Here is a 26153-nt window from a genome sequence, read left to right on the forward strand (position 1 = left end):
TAAAATCGGCAAGGAAGCACCCACTGCAGAGGAAGTTTTCCTCTCTATCCCGCTGCAGCCTGCGATCGGTGCTGTTCGCGCTCTGCCCCACAGGAAAGGGCTGGAGGTGCTGGCAGACGGCTTCCACCGGAGGGATGGAGGCAGCGGGTAGCGAGTGCTCCGGCTCTGCAGACCTGACTCCCCGGGATTGTCAGAGCTCCTCCCGACCCGCAGACCCTGAGGGGCTGTGCCCGCAGCTGCTCTTCCTCACACACTCCCACTTGCCCTCACCAAGCCCCAAAGACATCCCTTTCTTCTGCACTGAGGGAATTCCTGAATCTCCCCTGCTCCTGGTCCAGGCAGTGACCTGAGCCTGGGCTTTGGCTGGCAGCACCAACTTTCCATTTCCCTAATCCATACAGAAGCTTAACTGGCACGTGGGAGTTCTCCCATAGGGATAGGAGACAGGCTTTTCTCTCCAAGTTTACAGGCAGCCTTACCTCATGTCCAGCATTTTGTGCACATTCTGCCAGCTTCATCCTGGTTTTCTTCATCCTTTATCATCCTCCTAATATTTACTGCCTGCTCCCAGGCCTCTCTCTGCTGATCCAAGCAAGGAACCCTTTGGTGTTTTTTGACTAAACAAGTTCCCCTAGGATTTTCCTCAGCCTAATCACCTCCTCTGCCCGTCTTCCTGGCCAGATCCCACCCTGCACACAAGCACCAGGTGAGTCTCCTAGTGACAAATTAGACATTCCCCGTCCTGACAGGAAATGTACATTCTTGGTGAATTCCAGAATTTCCTTTATCTCCAGCACAGCAGTGCCCAGGTTGTGCTCATATCCTTCTTATGATTCATCAGCACAGCTGAGATTTTTTCCAGATTGTAAAAGAACTTATTGGTTTTAGTCTCTAAGTGCACAAACTTAAACACTGCTGTGGTGAATTCCATCTCCCTTACTTCTGTTTCCCTGATCTTGCAACCAGGGGGTCTTGGTGCTTGCTTGCACTAGGAGGGACGCAGGCATTCTCTTCCCCAGCTGGCCTCACACACAGAATTATGGAATGGTTTGGGTTGGAAAGGGATCTTAAAGCTCACCATGTTCCAGCCCCTTATATAGGCAGGGACACCTTCCACCTATCCCAGGTTGCTCCAAGCCCCATCCAGCCTGACTTTGGACACTTCCAGGGATCTAGGGGCAGACCCAGCTTCTCTGGGCAACCTGTGCCAGGGCCTCACCACCCTCACAGGGAACAGTTTCCTCCCAATATCCCATGTAACCCTGCCCTCTGGCAGTGGGAAGCCATTCCTCCTTGCCCTGTCCCTCCAGTTCCTGATGAAAAGTTCCTCTCCATCTCCTCTAATTCTCCTTCCCCAATGCTGCCACAGTGGTGACAGTGCTGAGGGCAACAGAAACCACAATGAATTTAGTCTTTGCCTGAATTTGCCTGAACTTGCCTGAAATTGCCTGAATTTATCTGAAAGATGGCATTTGGTGCCATCTTTGCCTGAAGAAGCCAGATGAGCGTCTTGTTTGTTCCACCTTAATATAGCCCTGAATCTATCTTCAGGTCCTCTCTGGTCCCTTTTCAGGATACAAGGCTGGACATGTTTTAACACTGTGCATTTTGGAAGAGAAATTTGAGTTACAGAGTCTGGGGGTGGAAGAAATTAACTGACCTAGGGTGGACCTAGGTGGGTGTCAGGCTCTTCTCCCAGGGAACAAGAGACAGGACAAAAGAAAATGGCCTCAAGTTGCACCAGCAGAGGTTTAGGTTGGATATTGTGAAAATTTCTTCCCTGAAAGGATTTCTCAGTCTTGGCAGAGCTGCCCAGGGCAGTGGTGGAGTCCCCATTCCTTGGAGGAATTTACTGGGTAAGTGGTAGTCCTGGGGCAACAGTTGGACTTGATGATCTCAGAAGGCTTTTCCAACCTATACAAGTCCATTATTGTATTCTATAAATGTCCGACCCTCCAGTATTTCTACGGTATTATTGTGCTCAGTCATCAAGTGCTTATAAGAGGTGAGCAACAAACTGGAAGGTAATTTCCCAGCTGGAAAGCACACAACAAAAAGGTAGTGAGGAATCACATCTTTGTGTCAGCCTCTTCTTGGAACAATCCAAGCATTCCCAGGTGTGCCAGCCCTGGCTCAAGGGACAGGACATGTAGACAGCCCCAGGGACAATCTGCAGTGCTAAGCTAGGAAAGAATCCTTCTGCTTAAAAGGGAAATCTTGAATTATCTCTGTCTGCCTTTCCTTCGTAGTAAATTGTTGCAAACTTTCCCGTGTTGTAAATAGGTTTTCAACAGAATATAATTGCTATCAACACCTTGATAAAATCTCTATTTTGTTGTTCCCAAACCTCGATTCTTGTGATGAGAGGTACCGCACATCAAACTCCTAAGAAGCTGGGAATGTGGCCTGGGAGACTCCAAGTTTCTCCTGAAGTATCACCCATCCTTTCCTGATCTAGGAAAAGATCACCCACTCCTCCCCTGCACTGCAGAGCCAGGCAGAGATAGCACAGAGCATAATTTTGTGGGGAAATATTCCTACATTAGCAGAAAGTCAGGGAGAGAAGCAGGGGACACCTCAAAATTGTCATGGTTCGGAGTGGATGGTCTCACTGTGATTTGTTGGCTGTCACACAGTCCTTTTTAACTGGGATATTGGCACAGTTCTGTTAGACCATATCCCACAGGGTTCTTGGGGCTATATAAAGAAAACAGTAGGAAAAAAATATTGTGTTTTCACCCAAGAATTAGAGAAGCTTGGATATGTCTGCACTGATTGGTCTTTCATGGGCTATCAACAACTGGGAAGGGGGATGTGTTTACAGACCCTTGGGCCATGCTCTGAAGCTGGTTCCAGCCACCACAGTGTGGAATGGTGATATACAGAATCCCAGAACCCCAGAATTTCTGGGGTGGAAGGGACCTCTGGAGATCATCCAGTCTGGCCCCCTTGCCCAGGCAGGGTCACCTGGTGACACAGGAACACTTCCAGGTGGGTTTGGAGTATCTCCAGAGAAGGAGACTTCACACACTCCCTGGGCAGCTATTCCAGTGCTCTGCCCTCCTCCGTGCAAAGAAGTTCTTCCTCATGTTGAGGTGGAACTTCTTAGGGTTTAGTTTATGGCAATTGCTTCTCACCCTATCACTGGGCACCACTGAAAAGAGTCTGTCACTGTCCTCTGACACTCCTTGGAGGTATTTGTCTGGATTGATGGGATCCCCTCTCAGTGTTCTCTGGACTCACCAGGCCCAGCTCCTGCAGTCTTTCCTCATCAGAGAGATGGTCCAGGCCCTGTGTGGTTCAGAGCACTGGGATGCTGTGTGGCTTGGCACACAGGAGCTCTTGGCAGCTCTGAATCCATTAGTCCTGGATTTATTGGGGTCCCATCTCCATAGCAAACAATACCTTGAGGGCACTAATGAGTATTTCCAAACCACTGGCTTTGAAGCACCACAACAAGCCATTAAAGAGGAGGGACAGAGACAGAGTCAGATTAAGCAGCTTTTCCAGGCATATTTACAAACTCTGGTAGAGCTGTGAAAACTTTCTGTGCCTGCACCTCTCTCATCGCCACCTGGGACCATCCATCTGCTTTTATTCTTCCCTGTTAGGTGATAAAGGACAACTGAACGTTGAATGGATTTTTCTAGCCTGTTATCTTTCTCTTTCCTTCAGAGCCCACAGAAGGAGAAGCTGAAAACTGATCGTTTTATCATTTTCTAAGCAGTTCACTGAAGAGTGACATTTCCCCTGGCCACAACAGGCGGTGGATGTCTTGTGGCCAGTGAGAGAAATCTCTTCTCTCCCAAACCCACTGCATCTTTATGCAAAACCTCCTCTCCAGACACATGCTTACATGACAACAAGAGTGGAGAAGGTGATATATTTTGGGAAACTAACCAAATCCTGGCTATGGGGAAGCTCAGAAATCCCAGAAAGCCCTTGGATATCTTCCATGAGCCTGCCCGAGGGTAGCACAAAGTCCTTGGGTGATGCAGAAGCTCCTGCACCTCAGGGACTCATCACGTTTCACCAGCTCTCCTACAGTTTGTGAAAGGTGGGACCAGAATGATCATTTGGCCTGATTTAATCTACCACTCTTTAGGGGAAATAATAAGGGCTACAGCAAAGGATTGCCACCCTGATAAGGGTTGGATCAGTCACAACATAATAGAATTGCTGAGTTTGGAAAAGCCCCGTAAGTTCCCCCAGCACTGCCAAGGCCACGACTAGCCCATGTCCCCAAGTGCCACATCCATATGTTTTTTGAATCCCTCCAGGAGTGGTGATCACAGCGCTGTCCTGGGCAGCTGTGCCAGTGCCTGTCCAACCTTTCCAGGAAGAAATTTTCCCCAGTATCCAAACTGAACCTCCCCTGGCCCAGCTTAAGGCCATTTCCTCTTGACCTGTCCCTTGTCCCCTGGCAGCAGAGCCTGACACCTGACACCTCCCTTCCTCCCCTCTCCTGTCAGGGAGTTGTGCAGAACCAGCAGGTCCTCTCTGAGCCTCCTTTTCTCCAGGCTGATCCCCCCAGCTCCCTCAGCTGCTCCTGGTTCTCCAGACCCTTCCTCAGCTCTGTTCCCTTCCCTAAACACGCTCCAGCTCCTCAATGTCCTTCCCGAACTGAGGGGCCCAGAACTGACCCCAGGATTGGAGGTGTTGCCTCACCACTGCCCTGCACAGGGGGATCAAGTCACGGCAGTGCCAGAGGACACAGGAGTAGGGAGCTGCTCCAGTGGCTGAGAGAGGCCAATATTTCCTACTTTTCCCATCTCTCCTTCTTGGTCAAAACAGAAACAACAATACCACAATACCTGGAGATTCCCAGGAATCTCCAAAATTGCATCACCTCTACTCCCCCACCTTAAATGAGGCCAAACACACCTGCTCATGAAACAGTAGGAGTCTTTTAAAGCATCAAAACCCAGCACAGCAGGTGGAGCATTCTAGCTCCTTCATGGTGCTTCAGACCATTACTTATTAAAACAATTAAGTCACTGGAGAGCAACTTGTTTTGCATTCAGTTTTTGCTACCGAATGATTTGCTGCCCTTCAAAGAGAGCAGAGTGTGTACTGTTAAATTAGGAGTGGAAAAGAATAAGCACTTTACAACTTAGAGAGGCTGCAAACCACTGCTTTGGGCAAGGCTTCAATGCAGAAAGGGGATGAGGGGGGACCTTCTCACTCTCCACAGCTCCGTGACAGGAGGGTGGAGCCAGGTCGGGGTAGAGCTGGTTCCAGAGAACAAGTGATGGGACAAGAGGGAACACCCTCATCTTGTGCTGAGAGCTTTGCAAGCTGCCCGGGAATTTTCTGCAGGCACAGACCCTGTTCCCTGGATTCCAGCTCTGCCTGCCCAGGAAACTGGCCTGGTATTAGGAATGTCAAGTCCCAGCTCCAGCTGCATGGAGGACCACAAGAGCATCCCCTGGGACATGTCAGGTCAGCCCAGCTCATGCAGCAGCATCAGGAATAACGTGGGCTTGGACCCTGACGTTCTAGGCCAGGTTGGACAGGCTTGGAGCAACCTGGTCTAGTGGAAGATGTTCCTGCCCATGGTAGGGGGGAAAATGAAATGAGATTTAAGGTCCCTTCAAACACAAACCACTCCTTCATTCCATTAAATTTGGGGCAGAGTGGTTTGTCCTTGGAGCAACTTACACAGGTACAGTTTCTAAAAGAGCTGGAGAGAGACTTGGGACAAAGTCCTGGAGTGACAAGACAAAGAACTTCCCACTGACAAAGGGTTAGATGGGGTTTTGGGAAGGAATTCCTCTCCTTGTGAGGATGGCGAGGCCCTGGCCCAGGTTGCCCAGAGAAGCTGTGGCTGCCCCATGCCTGGCAATGTCCAAGGTCAGGATAGGCGGAGCTTGGAGCGCCCTGGAATAGTGCAAAGTGTCCTTGCCCATAGCGAGGCGTGGCACTGGATGGAATTTCAGGCCCATCTCACCCAACGCATCCCTCGCGCTGACACCGTCACTGCGCCTGTCAATCAGCGCTGGGGGCGGGGCCAGGGCATGGCGCACGCGCAGACACGTCCCCAATCGTCGCCTCGTCCCGCCCTCCGCTGCCATTGGCCGGCGCGGGGCCGCCGCAGCCAATCGAGCGCGGGGAGGTGGTGGGGCCGAGCAAGATGGAGGAGTACGCTCGCGAGCCCTGGTGAGGGGATTCGGACCGGGGACCGGGGACCGGGGATCGGGACCTGCGAGCGCCAGGAAGGGGCGGTGCGAGGGAGCGGTGCGGGCGCACTCGCGGCCGCTCCTCGGGGCCGCTCCCCGTCGGGGGGGCGGGGTTGACCTTGGTGGGGCCCCCTGAGGGAGGCGGGGGAGGCCGTGCCGGCCGTGCCGCGGGGCCCGTTCGGAGCCTGGCAGCCGAACCCTTCCGCCACCGAGCCCCGCGCGGCCTCCCGGAGCGGCGAGGGGCCGGCGGGGTCCTGCGGCCTGCACGGCTCACGCGCCTCCGGGGGTGGCGGGGCCTGCACTGACGGTCCCACGTTCGGTCCTTCAGCAGCCCCTTCCTCGCAGCCTTGCCTCCGTCCCTCATCCTCAGCTTCCCTTCCAGCCTTCCCTTATCCATAGTGCCTCCTCAGTCCCCCATCATCGGCTTCCCTGTCCTCAATTCCCCCTTATCCTTAGCTCCTCACATTCTCGGTCCCCCACAGGCTCCCCTCCCCCTCTGCTCCCCATCTCAGATCATCTGTCCTCAATAGCCCCTCATTGTCAGCTCGCCTCTTGTCTCCCCCCGATGAACAGCCCCTCCAATCCTCAGTCCCCGTTTATCCTCAGCCACCATCTCAGTCCCCCCGTCCTCAGTTCTCCCTCTCATCCAAAGCCCTCCCAATTCTCAGTGCTACCATTTTCAGCCTCCCATCTCAGCCTTCCTTTCATCTACAGCCCACCTCACTCAGTCTCTCCCACATCCCACTTCAGCCTTCTCTCATCCTTAATTCATCTTCAACCTCCCTTCAGTCCCCAAGTCCTCCCCCATCCTTGGCCCCCCAGGCTCCCCTCATGCCTCCCGTGGCCCTGCCCTTCTCCCTCTCCATTTCCATAAGCCTAGCCTGGCCCCTTCCATGCCAAGCTGGCAATGTCTGAATCCTGTCATGGTTCAGCACTGTCTTCGTAGACCTACACAGGCACATTGGTTGCAAGTCCAAGTTGTATTTGTAGTAGTAAAAGGATTAAATGCAAGCTCAGGTGCAGGGTTACTGAATCATGGGCGAAATTTCTCATCATGGTGAGGAACTTGGGACGAGGACCTGGAATCACAGGCAGGACAGAGGGGAATGGCATCCCACTGCCAGAGGGCAAGGTTAGATGGGATAGTGGGAAAAAATTCTTGCCTGTGTCATGAGGCCTTGGCCCAGGTTGCCCAGAGAAGCTGTGGCTGGCCCATCCCTGGCGGTGTCCAGGGCCAGGTTAGACACTGGGCTTGGAGCAACCTGGGCTGGTGGAAGGTGTCCCTGCCCGTGGCAGGGGGAGGAATAGGATGAGCTTCAAGGTCTCTTCCAGCCCAAACCAGTCTGAGATTCTGCTCACCTTTGCAGACAAGAGACCTGTGACTGTTCATGAGGCTTTTCCCAAACTTTGCAGATTGCTCTGCTGACATGTGTTAAGTTTGTCCATAAACATCACCTTTTCACAGCATGACATCTGGGACACGAGCAAAGTAAATAGTATTTATTAATAGATTGCTGTGGGCTCTGGGTAATCCCAGAATTACTTAGGTTGGAAAAGATCTCTCAGACCATCAAGTCCAACCTGTGACCTCACCTTGTCACCAGACCAGAGCACTGAGTGCCATGTCCAGTCATTCCTTGAACACCTCCCTAGGCAGTCCCTTCCCCTGCTTGACAGTCCTTTCTGTTGAGAAATTCCTCCTAGTATTGTCCTCACCCTCCCCAGGCACAGCATGAAGCTGTGTCCTTAGTGCTGTGCAGTTGGGGTGTTTTGCTGCCAAGCCATGTGGCGCTGTTGGTGTCCCCCATTGTTCTGGCTGTTGGTCACCCTCTGGTCCCTTCTGTTACCCAGTCCCTGGAGCTGTCCTGGGCTCAGGCTGGGTTCCTGTGAACCCTTGGCACAGAGAAAAGGCCCCTTTGCTCTTTTAAACTGTGGCAGCCTCTGTTTCCAGTTGTTATGCAGCCTTCAGGAGGGCTGGAAGATGCTGTGGGGCTTGGAGGGAGGACTCACCCCTCTCCCAGGCAGCCAGAGCTGGTGTGTGGCTGTCCCATAGCCTTGGGAAAAGGTGAAGTCTTGCCCTCTGCTCAGCTCATCTTTGAGAAATTTCTGGTGCCATCAGGAGCAGGAACCCAACCTTATCCACATGTCATTTCCCTATAGTCAGGGCTCCCCTCTGAGTACAGTTAAACAATTAACAGGAATGTTGCTTGTAGATAAGTGCCAGGTTAAGAATGAAATAATCTCTTTTCTTCTCCTCCAGTTCTTTATGAGGTCAGGCAGTGCCAGAGCTAGAGGTATTTTGCATCAGCTCTGAGGGAGTTTGGAGGAGCTGACACATGCTGGCTGTGCTGGCATCAAAGATGTTCTCATTTAAAAGCTGCTCAGAAAAGTTTGGAGAGTAGTTTAAAAGGAAAATTAGGAACCCTGAAGGTAACAGTTAATGAGGTTAAAGAGGGAAGCATTCCCCGATTGGGGTCTCATTAACAAGGCTTCAAGAACAAAGCAGCCATGATTTGTAGTTTGGAATTCCTTGACTTTATGGATAAGGAAACCCACTTTATATACTCCATTTAGATTTCCAAAAAGCCTTTTAACGAGATCACTCTCAGAGAGTTAACAAAGGAAGAGGGTTGGGATGTTTTATTCATAGCAGAGGAGATAAAAATCTGCACAGGAGATGTAAGAACAAAACAACAAAAAAAACCTGAGAAAAATGTGAGTTTCTTTTCATCTTGGCATCTTGGACAAGAGTGTGTCTGGAAGCTTTTCCTGATGCAGAAAAAAGTGGAAGGAAAATAAACGGTTGAATTATTGAATGCAGTTAGGGCTGAGGGGGTTGTAGTGAGATAAGATGAAACCATATGCAGGCATGGCAGACAAACGGGAGGTGGTGGAGGGTAAAATACACCCCCCCTGCTTCCTGAGGCCTTGTGGGTTTGGGACCTGGATGTGGCTGTCTCTGGGGACACTCAGTGGTGACATTTGGGTGTGGTCCTGGTATCTTGGGAACTACCCAGTGATCCAAGGCACAAAAGCAAAGCCAACGTTGAGTGTGACCTGTGCACGCAGGGGTTCTCTTTGTAGGGGGCAGGGCTGGCTGCAGAGGAGGAGCTTTGGAAGTAGGTTGTGAGCATGAAGAGCCTGGGAGAACACTCAGGGAGAGGGACTGAAAATTAGAGATACTTTCTCCAGGAAGAAAAACACCTTGTGGCAAATGCTGCAGCACAGTGAGGGGGATTGATCACCCCTTGCTAGGGGAGGTCTGTAAGGGATCATCAGGGATGATGTCCTCATGTGCAGGAGCTGGAAGCTGTAGGGGTTCCTCAGGAACAGAAGCATGACATTACAAGTGAAATTGGAAGTGCTCATTGATGCTCCTGCCTGACAGAAACACTGAGCTTGCCATGGTGCTCCTGTTTGTGACCTGCATGCTGTTGTAGACTGATTTTTGCATTTTCTGATGATTGGCAGTGTAGGAGTTAAATTACCTGAGTGCTTGGCTGGAAGATCTAAATGCAAGATGAAAGAAACCAAACAACTTTGTTATTCTGTGCTCTGAAATTACCCACAGTGACACCAGAAGTTAATAGCATCTTAAAGCTCACCTAATTCAAGAGTTTGGTTTGGAGCTGCAAGGCTCCAGTTCTTGGCAGAGTTCTGAACCTGTAAGTAAGGGTCCCTTGTCAGATACTGACAGCCTGTGCTGCAGGAAGGTTCTATGCAAGGTTTTCCTGGCTGCTCTGTGGTGTTGGAGCAGGAATTGTGGGTGCTATACCTCTGAGGAGAGATCTCTTGTTGGAATGGACTTCAAAGATCCAGGATGCACCCGGAAAAACCTTTCCAGCTCAAAAAAGATGACTTTGAAGTCTCACTTAAATAAGCAGAGCTAATGAAAAGGATGAGTGATTCAAGAAAAAGTGTTTTGTGCCACCTGGGAGCTGAGTCTCATGGAATTTGGTACCTCAGTTCTCTGTAGGTCAAGAGAAGAATGAGATCAGGGAATTTAAAGCTATTTACACTATGTAAATAGTGTAGGGCAGAGCTGGAATTCTTCAGGAGTTTTCCATGATGGAAGTATGTCTCTCTGCCTTGTGTGAGGAGTTCAGGCATTTCTGTATATTTGGTATTTCCCACTCCAGGGAAGTGGGCCAGGAGACTCTGGCAAAGGTTGAGTCTGTTTTGCTGTAATATTCTTGATTTTTTGTTGCTGCCTGCTCAGTTAGCTGAGATGGTGTAGCCACCAGGCTCAGTCTTCACCCCAGTTATATCAGAGCTGAAGTGCTGGATCCATCCCACTCACTTACATGGTTTAACATGATGGGATTTAATATTTTCATCTCTATTTTTCTTTCTAGTCCCTGGAGGATAGTGGATGACTGTGGAGGGGCCTTCACCATGGGGGCCATAGGAGGGGGCATTTTCCAGGCTATCAAAGGCTTCCGAAATTCCCCAGTGGTGAGTAAAATCCTCTGCAGGTGCATTGACTGCGCTGTCCTTCCCCAGGGAGTGTGGCAGTGAAGGGGAAGGGGAATAAATCCCTGTGCAGGGAGCAGGGCTGATTAAAGACCTCTGCATTGTTAATCCACACTGTGAGAATCTGTCCTGGTTCAAGACCTTTCTTCATCTTTTGGGATAAAATTGCTGCTCCCCCATTTGCTCTGGTGTCCGTGGTGGGACACTGGTCGTGTGTTCCTCCCTAACTGATGAACATTTCCCTCAGGATAGGAAGTGCAGCAGGAAAGATTCATCTGCCTGTGCTTCTGTCTGCATGGAGGGACATGAAGCCTAAGCTCTCCTTCCTCTCCTGGCCTTTTCCTTTCTTTTAAAACATGGAATGACTCAAAGAATTTTTTCTCTTTCAGATTTATATTAAAGGGTATATTTTTCTTTAATTAATCTCTTTTTAATCATTGCCATTTTTATTAGCTTGATTTCTTAATGCTCAGATTTGGTTTCAATGCAGGAGTGAGTAAACATGGAAGTGAAGTTTTGCTGATACAAATTGGTTTTCACTTTTGGGATATCTGCTGCAAAATCTTGGCTATAAACCCATTGCAGAGACATTTGATGAATTAAGATTCAGTTGCTGCTTGAACATTAATTTTAAAATTTCTCTGACTTCATAGATAAGGTGTTTTTGATATTAGTCTGACAATAAGCTGTTGGTTTGAGGTGGGTTTAATAAATAACTGTTTCCAGACTAGTCAGATCCTGCAGACACTTCACTTGCAAAGGACTATGTGCTTAATTAGAGTCTTAATTTTGCTTAAGACTTGCTAAATATACCTGTCCCCACTTCTGAGTGATTGTAACAAAAATAAAACTTGGTGGATATTCTTTAAACTGTGTTACAGTCTGGGAGAATGTGCAGTTGTTCTGTGGGGTCCTGGGTGACATGTTGAGTATTGGAGTCTGGAAGGCTCAGCATGACTTTGCTTCTCTTGGCTACAAAGACACCTACAATTGCACCTGCAGGAATGACTGAACATAGGACAACTAGTGGGATTGCCCAGCATCTGGGAAGAAAAAATTATACATGTGAAAAATCACTGCTTATCCTGATAAAATGTTACTGTAATGCCTCCTTCAGTCCCACTGAGACTGTGAACCCAGATTGTTTCCTGCCTGGTGACTGTAATTCCCATCTGTACCTGGCAGGAATATTGTATGGGAATGATAAATAGTGAAATAGGTGTAAAGTACACTTTGTCTCAGCTCCTTACAGCTGCTGAGGGAGCTCAGAAATGTGTTGGGCCTGTGGCAGGGTTTTGCAATATAGACTCAGCTTGGCTGTGAGATTTGACTGTTTTCTTTTGACTGAATTCTCTTATTTTAGGGTGTAAACCACCGGCTGCGGGGCAGTTTGACGGCTATTAAAACCAGAGCTCCACAACTGGGAGGTAATGAATTTTGGGGTTTTGTTACACAGAATTGACTGTTGCTAGATAACAGAGTTTGGGAATGTAACATGGTGCAGCTACACTGACACCTGCGCTGAGTCTCAGCAGGTTTGTTGGCCCAAGCAATGGGAAAATACAGTTCTGATATATCCAAAAGTGGTTTGGATGGGGAGGAAACAGTCCATGTTCCTGGAATGATAAGACAACTGTAATAACTGGTCATATCTTAAACAGCAGAGCTCCCTGGAGCCTCTTCATGGTGTGGAAGGGGTTAAGATAAAACTAACTCATTACGAGTAGTGATCCAGCTTGGATGAAAAATAGAACTTGGGGATATCCATTCATGTGCTGTAGCATGCCAAGCTCCTGAGGCCACAGGAGCAGGGTTGGGTGAAGTGTGAGGTGTGACATGACTCTCCATCATTGTCTGTAAGGAAGTGTGTTAAAAAGGGATAAATCTAGAAGTTCCCTTAGCTAATCTGACTTTGTTAGAATGAAAGTTCCATTATAATCACAGTTTGATAAATCTTCTGTAGTTAATTGTAGATTAGTGAGATCATATATAAAATGGGACGAGAGGCCAATGATGTCATGTCAAGTTGGAAATTTCCCTGTATTGATTTTAACCTGTACTTGGCTCTTTATGAGTTTGAATTTACTTCATGTCTTAAAGGGAGCCCAGTAACACCACAACATCTGTTGTGCAGCATAACTAGCTTCTCTGCTCTCTTCAAAGTGGCTTTGGTTTGATTTGGAACAGGGAGCTTTGCTGTCTGGGGAGGTCTCTTCTCCATGATTGACTGCAGTATGGTCAGAATGAGAGGGAAGGAAGATCCCTGGAATTCCATCACAAGCGGAGCCCTGACTGGAGCCATTTTAGCTGCAAGAAGTAAGAAACTGGGGATATCAGTTGAAAATCTCCTATTCTCTAAATGTTCAGTTCTCATTGTATAGCAAAGCAACAGTCTGTGACACCCTAATTGGCATTTGCTGTCTCAGATGCTGAAAAATAATCTGAAACTTTTTCCCTGTGCTTAGGAAAGTAATAATCAGGCTCCCAAATGTTCCCAGTGTTCCTTGAAGGAAGGACGGGGGGAGTTGCCCAGTAATTATCCTTTAATGCAGCTTAATGGATGCAAAATTACTGCTCTGAGTGTGTTTTAGGAGAGATTAAGGCATGGAGAGGGTGGTGAGGCCCTGACACAGGTTACCCAGAGCAGCTGTGGCTGTCCCATCCCTAGAAGTGTCCAAGGCTGGATTGGATGATGGGGCTTAAAGCAACCTGGAATAGTGGAAGGTATCCCTGCCCATGGAGGGCGTGGAACTAAAGGATCTTCAGGGTCCCTTCCAGCCCAAAGCATCGTGGGATTCTAACATGCAGCAAAGAAATTAAGTGTTGGTTTGTGCTTTTCATTTCCAGATGGCCCTGTTGCCATGGTTGGATCTGCTGCAATGGGAGGAATTCTCCTGGCCCTGATTGAAGGAGCTGGAATTCTGCTGACTAGATTTGCCTCCACACAATTCCCAAATGGTAAGGAGCTGGCAGAGGATATGTCACAAGGATTTGCTTTGCTGATGGGCCCCTAGCAGTCATCTTATCCTAGAGTGAATCTGCACTGCCCTGCCAGCTCCTGTGGCTGTGGAAAGCCAAGGAGGAGGTGCAGGTGCTGATGACATGAGATTATCTCCTGCTGGGAGATGGGAGGTAGCATGGCTGAGAGCAGGGATGTCCCTGCTGTCCCTGGCTTCTGCCACACACATGGTGGCAGAAGGGTTTTACTCAGGGGTGAGACGCAATGGTTTGAGGGAATGGCAGGCAGCAAATTGTGCAAAAGAAGGGTGGTTCTGGCAGGCTGTGGTCTCTGTGGGGAACCCCAGGTAAATGAGAAGATGAAGACCTGGCAGGTACAGATACATGATTTCCAAAAAGGGTGGTGGTGATTCTCTTCTAAACTGCTTCAATATCTCACTGAGTCACAGACTGTTGTGTGAATGCTTCCTGTGGAAAATCCTAAATAGTCTGTCAAAGAATCCCAGACTGGTTTGGGGTGGCAGAGACCTCAAGGCCCATCTCATTCTACCTCCTGACATAGGTAGGGACACCTTCCACTATCCCAGGTTGCTCCAAGCTCTGTCCAACATGGGCTTGGACACTGCCAAGCATGGGGCAGCCACAGCGTCTCTGGGCAGCCGGGCCAAGGCCTCACCACTTTCATAGGGAAGAATTCTGTCCCAATATCCCACCTAACCCTGCCCTCTGTCAGTTGGAAGCCATTCCCCCTTATTCTGGGGGATTCCAGGCCCTTCTCTGAAGTCCAGGCCCTTGTCCAAAGTCCCTCTCCAGCTCTCTTGGAACCTCTTCAGGCACTGGAAGGTGCTCTAAGCTTTCTGCTCTCCAGGTTTAACATTGACAGCTCTTCCAACCTTTCCTCATAGGAGAAAATGCTCCACCTTATTTTGGGAAGAACACAAACCGCTAGTGTTGGATGAGTAGCAGGTCACTAATTCCCAAGTGAATCCTCTCCTGGGTTTGTTCAACAATATTCTTCATCCACCCTATGACAATTTCTGTTTTTTAAAGATGCTTGAAAATTAATTTGCCTTGGAGAAAGTGTATCATCTGTCCATGGCAATTAATTCTCTCTGGATTGTCCCACCACATCTTTGTTACTCCCTCCAGCAGCAGGCAGTGGATCAGGAAGCTGACTCCACACTTGTTCCATTTCACTGATTGCTTTATTGTCGGGCAAGTCAGCATGGTTAAACCTTTCCAGAGGGGCCAAGGTCACCTCAGAAACACTGATGTGCAAGTTTCCAGCTCCTTTAGATGACTGGAAAGGTTTCCCTCTCCCTCCTCTGGTCGATTTCCCTGTTAGAAACTTTGTCTAGTGCTAGGTGTCCCTGCCCATGGCAGAGGGTAGAGCAAGATGAGCTTTATGGTCACAGAATTCACAGAATGACCAGGTTGGAAGATACCTTAAAGATCGAGTCCAACCCATGCCCCAACACCTCAACTAAACCATGGCACCCAGTGCCACATCCAGTCTTTTTTTAAACACATCCAGGGACAGTTCTGGAATGGTCCGTCTCCTCGGACAGACCATTCCAGAACTTTATCGCCCTTTCTGTAAAAAACTTTTTCCTAATATCCAACCTATATTTCCCTTGATGCAGCTTGAGACTGTGACCTCTCATTCTGCCAGTTGCTGCCTGGTGAAAGAGACCAGCCCCACCTGACCACAGCCACCTTTCAGGAAGTTGTAGAGAAGTGATAAGGTCCCCCTGAGTCTCCTTTTCTCCAGGCTGAGCACCCCCAGCTCCCTCAGTGGTTCCTCACAGGGTTTGTGTTCCAAGCCCCTCACCAGCCTCATTCCCCTCCTCTGGACATGCTTGAGTGTCTCAACATCCTTCCCAAACTGAGGGGCCAGCACTGGACACAACACTCAGGGTTTGGCCTCGCCAGTGCAAAGTACAGGGGAAGAGTGACTCCCTGCTCCTGCTGGCCACACCATTCCTGATCCAGGCCAGGATGCCATTGGCCTTCTTGGCCACCAGGCACTCTGCTGGCTCATGTTCAGCCTGCTGTCACCAGCACCCCCAGGGCCCTTTCTGCCTGGGCACTGTCCAGCCACCCCGTCCCCAGCCTATAATGCTGCAGGGGGTTATTGTGGCCAAAGTGCAGGACTGGGCACTTGGATTTATTAAACTTCATCCTGTTAGACTAAACCCATCCATTCATTCCAAGTCTCTCTGTAGAGCCCTCCTACCTTCAAACAGATGGACACATGATCCTAACTTAGTGTCATCTGCAGATTTACTAATGAAAGACTCAATTCCCTCATCCGTGTTGTCAATAAAGATATTAAACAGAACTGGCCCCAGCACAGACCCCTGAGAGACACCACTGGTGATTGGCTGCAGCACCACTCACCACCACTCTCTGGGCCAGTTCTGAGCCCAGCACAGAGTGCTCCTGTCCCAGCCATGGGCTGCAGCTTTTCCAGGAGTGTGCTGTGGGATACAGTGCCAAAGGCCTTGCTGGAGTCCAGGTACACAACATCCACAGCCTTTCCTGCATCCAGCAGGAGGGTCACCTGTTCATAGAAGGAGATCAGGTTGCTCAAACATGACCCAACCCTCCTGAACTCCTGCTGGCTGGGTCTGATGCCCTGGCCATCCTATAAATGCTGTGTGATGACAGTGTAAACTGTTCCATGACCTAACTGGATACTGAGGTCAAGCTGACTGGCCTATAATTACCAGGATCCTCCTTCCCACCCTTGTTGTGAATGGGTGTCACATTGGGCAGCTTCCAGTCATCTGGAACCTCCCCAGTGAGCCAGGGCTGTTGGTGAATGATGGAGACTGGCTTGGCAAGCTCAGCTGCCAGCTCCCTCATCACCTTGGGGTGGATCCCATCTGCTCCCAGGGATTTATAAATATCCAAGCAGCTCAGCAGTTCTCTGACTGCCTCCTCTTGGATAATGGGGGGACCATTCTGCTCCCTGATATGACTGAGCAACCCAAGAGGACAATTATCCTGAAGGCAAGTCTTCTCACTAAAAACTGAGACAAAGAAGGCATTAAGCACCTCTGCCTTCTCCTCATCTGCAGTTCCTAAGTTCCCTTCTGCATCTAATAAAGAACAAACGTTAGTCTTACTCTTCCTTTTACCACTAATATATTTATAAAAACATTTTTTGTTATCCTTTACGAAAGTCGCCATTTTAAGTTCAAGCTGAGCTTTAGCGTCTCTAATTTTTTTCCTACATGCTCTAGCAGCCCTCTTAAATACTACTTGAGAAACCTGACCCTCCTTCCAAAGATAATACATCCTTTTTTGATTCCTGAGTTCCTTCAAAACCTCCCTTCCCATCTAGGCTGGGCATTTGCCTCGTGGACTTGTCTTTTGGCACACAGGGACAGTCTCTTCCTGTGCCCTCAAGATCTCCATTTTGAAGCACACCCACCCTTCCTGAACTCCTTTATTTTTAAGGACTACTTCCCAAGGAACTCTCTCAGTAAGTCTCCTGAATAGACCAAAGTCTGCCCTCCGAAAGTCCAGTGTAAAAGTCTTATTAGTGTTCCTCTTGACTTCACCAAATATTGAGAATTCTATAATTTCTTGATCACTATGCCCCCAGTGGCCTCCAACCACCATATCTCCCACCAACCCATCTCTAGTTACAAATAACAGATCTAACATAGTCCCTCCCCTGGTGGGCTCGCCCACCAGCTGCGACAACCCAAATCATTCCACAATTCTATGGATTCTATGAAACTCAGAGAGAAGTGGTTTGTCTTTGGAGCAGTTATACAGTGTACTTTCCTAAAAGAGAGCTGAAGAGGGGTTTCAGACAAGGTCCTGGAGGGACAGGACAAGGGGGAATGGCTTCCCACTGCCAGAAGGCACAGTGAGATGGGATATTGGGAAGAAATTCTTCCTCTGAGGGTGGTGGCTCAGGTTTCCCAGAGAAGCTGTGGCTCCCCCAATGCTGGAAGTGTCCAAGGCCATGTTGGCTGGGGCTTGGAGCAACCTGGCATAGTGGAAGGTGTCCCTGCCATGGCAGGGGGTAGAATTGGATAAGCTTTGAGGTCTTTTCCAAGCCCAACCAGTCTTTGATTCTATGCAACTTTTGAAACTTTTTATGAAACCCAAGCAATTCCAGGGTTTATGATTCATTTTAAGAGGGATTTATATAAACAAACCAGCTGTGATTTCTGTTAATAGGAAGAATTGCCTGCATTTTGGTATTTATTTGCCTTTTCCCCTCTCCCTCCTCCAGGCCCACAGTTGTCAGAGGATCCATCCCAGCTCCAGCCACCCCCATTCAGCGACTACCGACAGTATCAATGATGGTCTCCGACCACCTCCTCCCCCCTCCTCCTCTTTTCTTTTCCTTCCCTGTCCCTGAGTGGTCCCACCTGGAGGATGTGGAGGGGGTTTGTACCTAACACCAGTGGTCATCCCTTACACACCACACGAGGAGGACGTGCAGCATTTCTCAACGTCAAACTGCTCAGGAGAACTTTTAGAAAAGAAAATCTATTTATTCCTGATATATTCCATTGCTGTAATGTTACACATCTGGTAGAATACAATGAAGTTTGAGACAAGGACCAAATGGAGTCTTGTCATCCTTTGGACACAAACTGGAGTGAAAGTCTTGGAGTCTCCTTTGGGATGTTGTGCCTGCAGTGAACACAGCTGGAATGTAGCCTTTTCCCTGTTAGATTTAGGTTATGGGCTGGAGGGGGAAGCATTGCACCTGCTGCCAGCACGGCCTCCTGCTTTTCATCTTAGATCTTGGCCTGAGCAGAGTGACCATATCTGCTCTGTGGTTTTGTCCTTAAACTCCAGCTGTAGAAACCCCTTCCCCTCTTGCCAGTAGTTACAGAAATCACATCCAGTGAGTTTTTTTGTTGTAACTTGTTAATTAACTAATTAACACCGTTGCTTGCTGGCAGTTCCTGATACAGTATGGAGCCTGGGGGATTTCCAAAGCTGGCCTACATCCAAACAGCTCAGCAAAGGACACCCTCACCTCTGGGGGATGGCAGGAACAGGTGGCACAGGGGCTCTAGCGGCTCTGCCTACACTCCTTCACCCCTAGGTCAGGCAATGGCCTTCTACTGCCTGAACTGGGCTTTACTGTGCTGACCTCTGCCTCTCCAAACCCCTGATAATCACTGTCCCCTGTGCACCAGGAGAAGCCCCTGCCTGGAGCACAGTCCTGCACTGCCCCCACCCTACCTGTGTGTGACACCTCTCCTGCCCTACTGAGCCCCAAGGGAAGTCAGTCTTGGAGCTGTCACCAACCAGGGCCATTTCCTGCCCTGTCACCACCACAATGCCCAATTTCCTGGTTTATTCCAGCCCAGTTCAGAGTCGACCGCAGCTGGAGGGATTCCACTGCCCTGGGGCACTCCTGCCCTGCTCCTGGGGTGTCCAGAGCCCTCTCTTCTCCACCTCAAAAATGGACAGAGACACAGCAGTGACACTGAACTATTGACCTTTTTATTTCAATCAGCTACAGCAGCTCTACATTCCCTACAACACTGTCCTTCCTCCCGACAGCGAGGGAGCTGAGGACTGCGGTGGCAGCGCGTTGTCTTAAAGCTTAGTATTAAATATTAAATATTCTTTCATTTATGTTTACATTACTTTGTCAAGGAAAACAGAACAAAACAAAAAGGACAATTAAAACTTTAAATTACATGAGTGTGTGCCTATGCCTGGGGCTGCCCCAGCCAGGCACTGCTGTGGGGGATATGCAGAACTCCTGGTAGGAGCAGCTCCTCCTGCGTGAGGAGCGGGATGTGCTCGTCTGTGTGGGAGCAGGGAGCTGTTCCCTGTGCTGTCGGAGCAGCAGGTGATCCCAGTGCAGCTAAAACACTGTCTGGAGGAGTCGGGAGTGCCCCTGCAGCCCCAGCACAGTGCGTGGGGAAGGGGGTGAGGATTTGGTCAACAACTTTGCTAAAGGATTTATCCATTTCTTATTTTTCTGTTTCTTTAAAAAAAAAAACAACAAACCAACAACCCCAAATGGTTTTGAGTCTTCCTTTGATTTTAGCAAAGACAAGAGTTTAAAAAGCACTTAGGAAGCTTGTACTAAAACCAGGCGCTCTCAGAGGAGAGAGTCATCTGTGCACCCCCCTTCCAGGCCGTAGCGGAATTCCTGCAGGTTGGACACCCCGTAGAAGTGGACAAAGGCTGCAGCCACCACCAGCACGTGGAAAATCTGATGAGACTGGAACTGCAGGGAAGCAAAAAAGCCTTTAGACCACATCAAAGGGGACAGCCACATTATCAACACCTCCTCCTCCGCTTCGCCGCTCCAGGACCATGCTCCGTGCTCTGCTCCCCACTCTTGCCCCCAGCAGCGATTTCCACCCTGTACTTTGCCCTGCCCATGCACAGAACCTGTTCAAGGTCTGGCTGCCAGCATGTGCTGAGGCACAGCTGGACACCCCCAGCCTCCAGCCCCTCAGTGCCCCCTCCCCTGACCCCAGAGCTGCCCCCAGACAACCTGTTCACCCCCACACTCACCCAGATGTCAAACTTGCCCGGGAAGAAGCGCTCAGGGATGCGGGCAGCGTAGAGCCCGGCGCCCGTGATGTACATCACAGCCATGAGGAAGAACCAGCCCATCTGCCCCACCGTGGTGGCCTTCACAAAGCCCTCAGCAATGGTGAAGTGCATGGTGGGCACAACCCCACTCAGTCCCAGCCCCAGGAACACGCCTGCGGCCCAGAGAGGAGGTCAGGGAAAAGAGCTCAAGTGTGGAGGGGGAGCCACTCCTCCCACAAACTCCCCTTGATCCCTCATCCTGTGCTAGCAAAGCATCTTTTCTTCACTGAATTCACAGAATATGTCAAGCTGAAAAGGACCCATATGAATCATTGTGTCCAACTCTTAGCCCTGCACTGGAGACCCCCAAACAATCTCACCCAGTGCCTGAAAGCGTTGTTCAAGCACTTAAACCTCTCCAGTCCTCATGGCACTTATCCTTCACAAAATGAGGGGCCCACAGCTCCACATCCCAGGTAAACAGCCCTGATGCTCACTGGGCAGAACTCACCCAGTGTTTCTTATGCAGGACTGCAGCAGCTCCTGCTCCTGGCTACGGGAATGGACATTTTGGAAGGTGCCAGCCTTTTGGATTGCACCAGGAACACAGCCACCCCTTCCAAGAAAGTAATTTCTTGCAGCTCCTGAGGAAGGAGCTCAGCAGTAGCTGAAATGTTCAACTCTGGCGTCTGATGAGTTGGCAGAGAACAAGGGGCACCATAGTGACACTGGCCTGGGGAGGCTCTGGGTGGCATTCAGCTGGATCCTGCTCATGCTGGGGGCACAAGACGAAGTGGGGAGGAGCCATGGGGATGTGAGTCCTGTATGTCCCCTGCCCTCATCTGACGGCTCTCAGGTGGCCTCTGTCTCAGCTTGGTCCTTCCTCACTCACGTAGCCAGGACAGTGTACCGAGAGACATTTGCTTCAGGACCCCTGGGAACTGGGGAGGGAGGTGTCTCCTGGTGCTTAGCGAGGCTGATGGGATCTGCCATTAAGATTGGGGTAAATTGGGGTGTAGGGCTGGAGGCAGCCCCCCACTCCACCCCCAGGAAGGCAGGGACCAGCCATCCTGGTAGGCAAGAGCTCAGGAATGCCTTCCTGCTTCACCCCAGCTGCAGGTTCCTGCTGCTAAACTACTTCCCAGAGAAGGCAGAAAAGGCACAGCCCCAGCCTGCCCAGGGCTATTTTTAAACTCCAAGCCTCAGGCTCTGCTCAGGAGATGAATCCCCAGTGCAGCAAGACAAGACAGGAGGCCACTCCCTGCAGTCCTGTGTGCTGCTCAGGGGGTATGAATCCTGCAGGTGCCCAGAGCTTCTCCCAAATGGGATTGGCCCGAAGTGCCTCCCAGGTCTTGGGGGAGGAGGGAGCTCCTACCTGCTCTGGTCTGCCTGTGCTTGGGGGTAGCAAATCGGTCCCACTGTGCCACAATGATGGCAGAGATACCCAAGACACAGACGATGGAGAGGTAGATGAGTCTTGGCTGTGGGGAGCAGTAGAACGAGTAGTAGAGCCACGGGACGAAGCTCCCCATGATCAGCAGTGCAATTCCTGAATAATCCAACCTGCAGGAAGGGTGCAATGACAGAGAGCCACAGGTGAGCCCCAAAATCCACCCCCTCCATGTGTGGGAACTGTCCAGCCTGCACCTGAGTGGAGTCACTGGGCAGGAGGGGTGTGCTGGGCAGGTGTGACAGGAGAAAGGGCCTGGGCACAGTGGGAATGCTGGGGAGTGGCAAGAGGAGGATGGAGCTCAAAGCACTGGGAACAAATCCCTGTGCACATGGATCTGTGATCCTCTACTCATCTCACCACAGAAACATGGCCCCTGAATTGCCCCCATTGCCTTCCCAGCCACACTAGGGCATTCCTGCTGGATTTGTTCTGGAGACAGAATCCCATGGGATCTCTGGCGGTTGTGCAAAGGGGATGGGCAGGATTCCCAGCAAGCAGCACCCAAATAAATGCCTTTAACAGCCATATGGGAGCAGAATGTCACTTGAGAGCCTCACTGCAAAGGCTGATGGGAGCTTGACCCTTGGAGCAGCCAAGGAACAGGCATAAACCACTGACCAGCCTTCCCACTCTCCTGGGAATCCCGTTTGTGTTTCTTCTTTCCATTTGGCTTCAGTCCAAACTGGATCCAAACCAAAAGTCTTTAAAAGCACCCAGTAAACTGGAACCTGCCAAACTGGCCGTGGCCCCCAGCTGCCCCATGAGAGCGAGACCCCTCCTCAATTCACTACTGTAAGGGGCATAGAGCCTGTTCCCTTAGGAGCACAGAGGCCATTCCTGTGGGAGCCAGGATCCTGTTCCCTTGGGAGCTGCAGGGTCCCAGGATCTTTATCATGCACCCGAGGCCCCTGCCCTGGCACATTTCAGGTGCTCAGGCAGAACCCTCCAGAACCCTGTTATGGTTCCCCTCAGTTCCATGCTGGATTGGGTTGATGCTCTCTTCCCCCGGGGATAAAACATTTGGGAATGCAGTGCTTTCCAAGAGGAAGTGCTGCAAAAACCCAAAACCTCCCAGGAAACCACACAACCACACTCATGCTGACTCACTTTGAAAAAGTCCGTGAGACCTTCTCTGAGTGACAGTACACAGTGTGGAAAAGCCAGGAGAAGCTGAGGCACAGCACTGCTCCCAGGAAGAACATCCCAAACACCACCTTCTCTTGGAGAGGAGCCATAAAGTACATGTTGGGCCGCAGCATGGTCAGGATCCCCAGGCAGAGGAACAGAACAAACCCTGCAGGAACACATGGAGAGGGAAGTCAGGGGGGAATTTTAGCAAAGCCAGGATAAGAACAGCCCCGACCATGCTCCTGGAGGTGCTGGATGTATCCCAGGGGTGCTCAGTAACCCACCAACGGGTCCTTGGCTGAGGCCTTTGTTTGTGCAAACAAGAAGGGCTGGGGTCAGGGGAAGGGGCAGGCACAGGGCAAAGAGTTGCTGAGCTGCTGTTTCACAGGGTCATGGAATCACAAACTGGTTTAAGTGGGAAGAGACCTTAAAGCTCACCACATTCCACCCCCTGCCATGGCAGGAACACCTTCCACTATCCCAGGTTGCTCCAAGTGGCTGTGGACACTTCCAGGGATGGGGCAGCCACAGATGTTCTGGGAAACCTGGGCCGGGGCATCACCACCCTCACAGGGAAGAATTTCTTCCACTGTCTCATCTATCCCTGCCCTCTGGCAGTGGGAAGCCATTCCTTCTTGTCCTGTGACTCCTGGCCCTTGTCCAAAGTCCCTCTCCAGCTCTCCTGGAGCCCCTTTAGGTACTGGAAGGGGCTCTGAGGTCTCCCTGGAGCTTTCTTCAGGCTAAGTATTTCCAGCATTCCCAGCCCAGCTCCACAACAGAAGAGCTCCAGGCCTCAAAGCATCTCTGTGGCCTCCTCTGACTCATTTCAGAGGATCATCCTCTGAGGCTCCCCTGTTTTGCCCAGGACACATTTCCCTGTCCCACTCCTGCAGAGGCTGAGCCAGCCCTGGTCCCTCTCTCCCAAAGGGCTCCAGGAGCTCCAGGCACTCCATGTCTGATCCTCATGCACGCACAGGATCTGCACAGGAGCCCTGGGCATTGAGAGGAACCGGCACCAAGCCCGTTCTGACCCTGATGCAGGATGTGAGTACCTCCAGCCCCAGGGCTCCCCCTTCCCCACAGTCACCCAGCAGGTGTGTCCAGATGTTGCCGGTCTCGGTGTGAATGCGGAAAATGCTGCGGAAGCAGGCGCGGAAGGAGGGCATGGGGGGCCGGTGTCCGTGCAGGAGGTAATCGTTGTCCTTGAGCCAGTCGGGCAGCACGTCGTACGGGATCACGCGCCAGCGCCCTTCCCACACCTGCAACACACCAGGGGGTCAGGGCAGCCCCGAACCCACGGCAACGGCCCAGCCCCGGGATGCTCCTCAGGGAGGGCAAGTTTGGCTTCCCTGACATCAGGTGCCCTGTGGGACGCTGTAAGGCACTCACCCACATCCTGCCCTTTGCTCTCCAAAACCTCCCAGGCAGTGATTGTACCCCCACCTCAGCTCCCACAAAGACTGAGCGATTCCAGGACTCCCCAGGAAGTCAGGGGTGATTAATACCCTCAGATTTAACCCTTCCATATCCACAGACTGTTCCCTGCAGTGGGAATTCCCATTTGATCAGGGAAGAAGCACAGGAGCCACAGTGACTGCAGGCATTGGGTGACACCTCAGCTGGCACCTGGACCCCTGGGCCCCACTCAGGCTTGCAGGAACATCTGAATTGCTCCCAGGTTTCTACTCACCATGGCTGGGCCAATCCCCATCCAGCCATCCCCTTCCTACACCATTCCCAGGGATGCTGCTGGAAGCAGCCCAGCAGAGCTGGAGCCAGCTGCAGCCACGTGGAGCTTTATGTGGACACATCCTGTCACCCCAAACCCAGGGATTGAAGAATCTGCCACAAAATCAAGACTGGGGGACTGCCACAGGCTCTGGTACCTTGTACACAAACTCTTCCATCTTCTCCATGGCATGGTGAGCCTGCAGAGGCAGGGTCAGCACCCGCACCACCTCCTCCTCCTCCTCACGGGCCACTGGGCATGGCGGGTCCTCGGCCTGCAGTGAGAAGAGCCAGGAGGGAATCGTTCCAGCCCCCGGGAGAGGAATCATCCCTGCCCTTCTGAGAGCACCTGGCGCTTCATCCCTCTGACGGGATGGGCAAGACCCGCCTGTCACCCTCGTTTATGCAACACACTGCTGCCTGACCCATTCCGGGCATGCTAATCCCAGATTTATCCTGTCGAAAAGTGGGATTAGCACCAGGGATCTTCATCCCTACAACCAAGGCTGGAGCGGCCGCTTGGCCCAGCCGGGAGACCCGAGCTAGCCCGCCCAAGCAGAGGCGGCTCCGAGCTGGGAACGCTCTGGGTCCCGGCACAGCTCCCGCTCTCCTCAGCCGGGAAGGAATTCGGGAAGGCGATTCCCGGCCCTGTGGAAATGCTGGGGCACTGGAAACAGCCGGTACAGACACAGCGATCCCGGTGACATCTCTGGGAAGGACTATCCCGGCTCCATGCCTGCTTGGCAGGAGCAGTTTAGGCCTGCTCGGAAAACGGACCGGCCCGAGGGGCAACACGGAGCCCTTCTCCTCTAGCTCTTAATGGGATAACAGGCGGATTCCCGGCATAATCCGCGAAGACGGAGCGCGGAGACTGAGCCCTCCCGCCCGGGGCTCTCGGAGGGGCTCACGCTGGCAGCGCCGGTGGCTCCTTGGTCCCCCTTCTCTTCCAGGAGCGGCCCCAGCTCGGCGAGCTCCAGGTGCGCCCGCTCCCGCTCCCGGTCTCGGCCGGCGGCCGCAAGCCCGCTGCCCGCCCCGGCGGGGGCCTTCCGGGACGCCATCGGGGCGGCGGCTGCGTGCGGCTCCGAGGCAGCCGGTGAAGGTCCCTCCGCGTCCTTCTGCCGCCGCGCTGGGGGGGAAAGAAGCACACAGTTACCGGGACCGAGGGGGCCGGCGGCAGGGTTCTCCCCGGGGGCTGGAAGCAGCGGACGCTCCGCTCCCCCGCCCGTCCCTCACCGGCCGCTACATCCCGCGGGCGGCGGCGGCGGCACCGGAAGCAACGCTGAGGGAACGGGAACGCACAGCGCTGGTTCCGCCCTCGGGGCCACGCCCCCGCCAGGGCCCCGCCCCGAAAAAGACCCTCTATGATTGGTCGAGATTACTGTCTGTCTCTCTTTTCTCCCGCCCCAACGGCCGCCGCCCGCTGCGATTGGCCGAGCCGCCCCGCTGGGGTGCCGGCGGAAGCCGCTCTGGCCGCGCGGCGCAGCTCTGTGGCTGCGCGCTCCGTTGCCCCCTGGTGGCAACCCGGGGTACGGCCGGGGGACAGAGCGCCGAGCGGCCCGGGTGACACCGCGGTGACACCGACACCGCCGTCCAGAGGAATTATCGGCCCCCGGGATGAATTCTCTCACCTCTTGCAAACGTAACTGCCATAATTCAATTTCTCTATCAGAAGATGTGTAATTAAGAACTTTGTG

General features: G+C 51.7%; 2 protein-coding genes across 2 annotated transcripts; one reads left to right on the forward strand and one right to left on the reverse strand.

Moving 5' to 3' along the window:
* Window positions 1–6078: 6078 nt before the first annotated feature.
* TIMM17A (translocase of inner mitochondrial membrane 17A) lies at window positions 6079–18256 on the forward strand. Its single transcript, XM_058819257.1, has 6 exons — window positions 6079–6159; window positions 10535–10634; window positions 12016–12079; window positions 12840–12968; window positions 13500–13610; window positions 17866–18256. Exons 1-6 carry the CDS (start codon window positions 6134–6136, stop codon window positions 17934–17936), a joined length of 501 nt encoding a protein of 166 aa, XP_058675240.1. The 5' UTR covers window positions 6079–6133; the 3' UTR covers window positions 17937–18256.
* An 825-nt stretch (window positions 18257–19081) lies between these two features.
* ADIPOR1 (adiponectin receptor 1) lies at window positions 19082–25745 on the reverse strand. The gene is made up of 8 exons (XM_058819256.1): window positions 25693–25745; window positions 25368–25585; window positions 24618–24734; window positions 23819–23990; window positions 22711–22897; window positions 21526–21713; window positions 20130–20323; window positions 19082–19836 (listed from the first exon to the last, which is right to left on the reverse strand). The coding sequence occupies exons 2-8, from the start codon at window positions 25515–25517 to the stop codon at window positions 19708–19710; spliced, it is 1137 nt and encodes a 378-aa protein (XP_058675239.1). The 5' UTR covers window positions 25518–25585; window positions 25693–25745; the 3' UTR covers window positions 19082–19707.
* Window positions 25746–26153: the final 408 nt, after the last annotated feature.

This window comes from Ammospiza caudacuta, chromosome 24 (assembly GCF_027887145.1).
Source record: "Ammospiza caudacuta isolate bAmmCau1 chromosome 24, bAmmCau1.pri, whole genome shotgun sequence".
Classification (NCBI taxonomy): Eukaryota; Metazoa; Chordata; class Aves; order Passeriformes; family Passerellidae; genus Ammospiza; species Ammospiza caudacuta.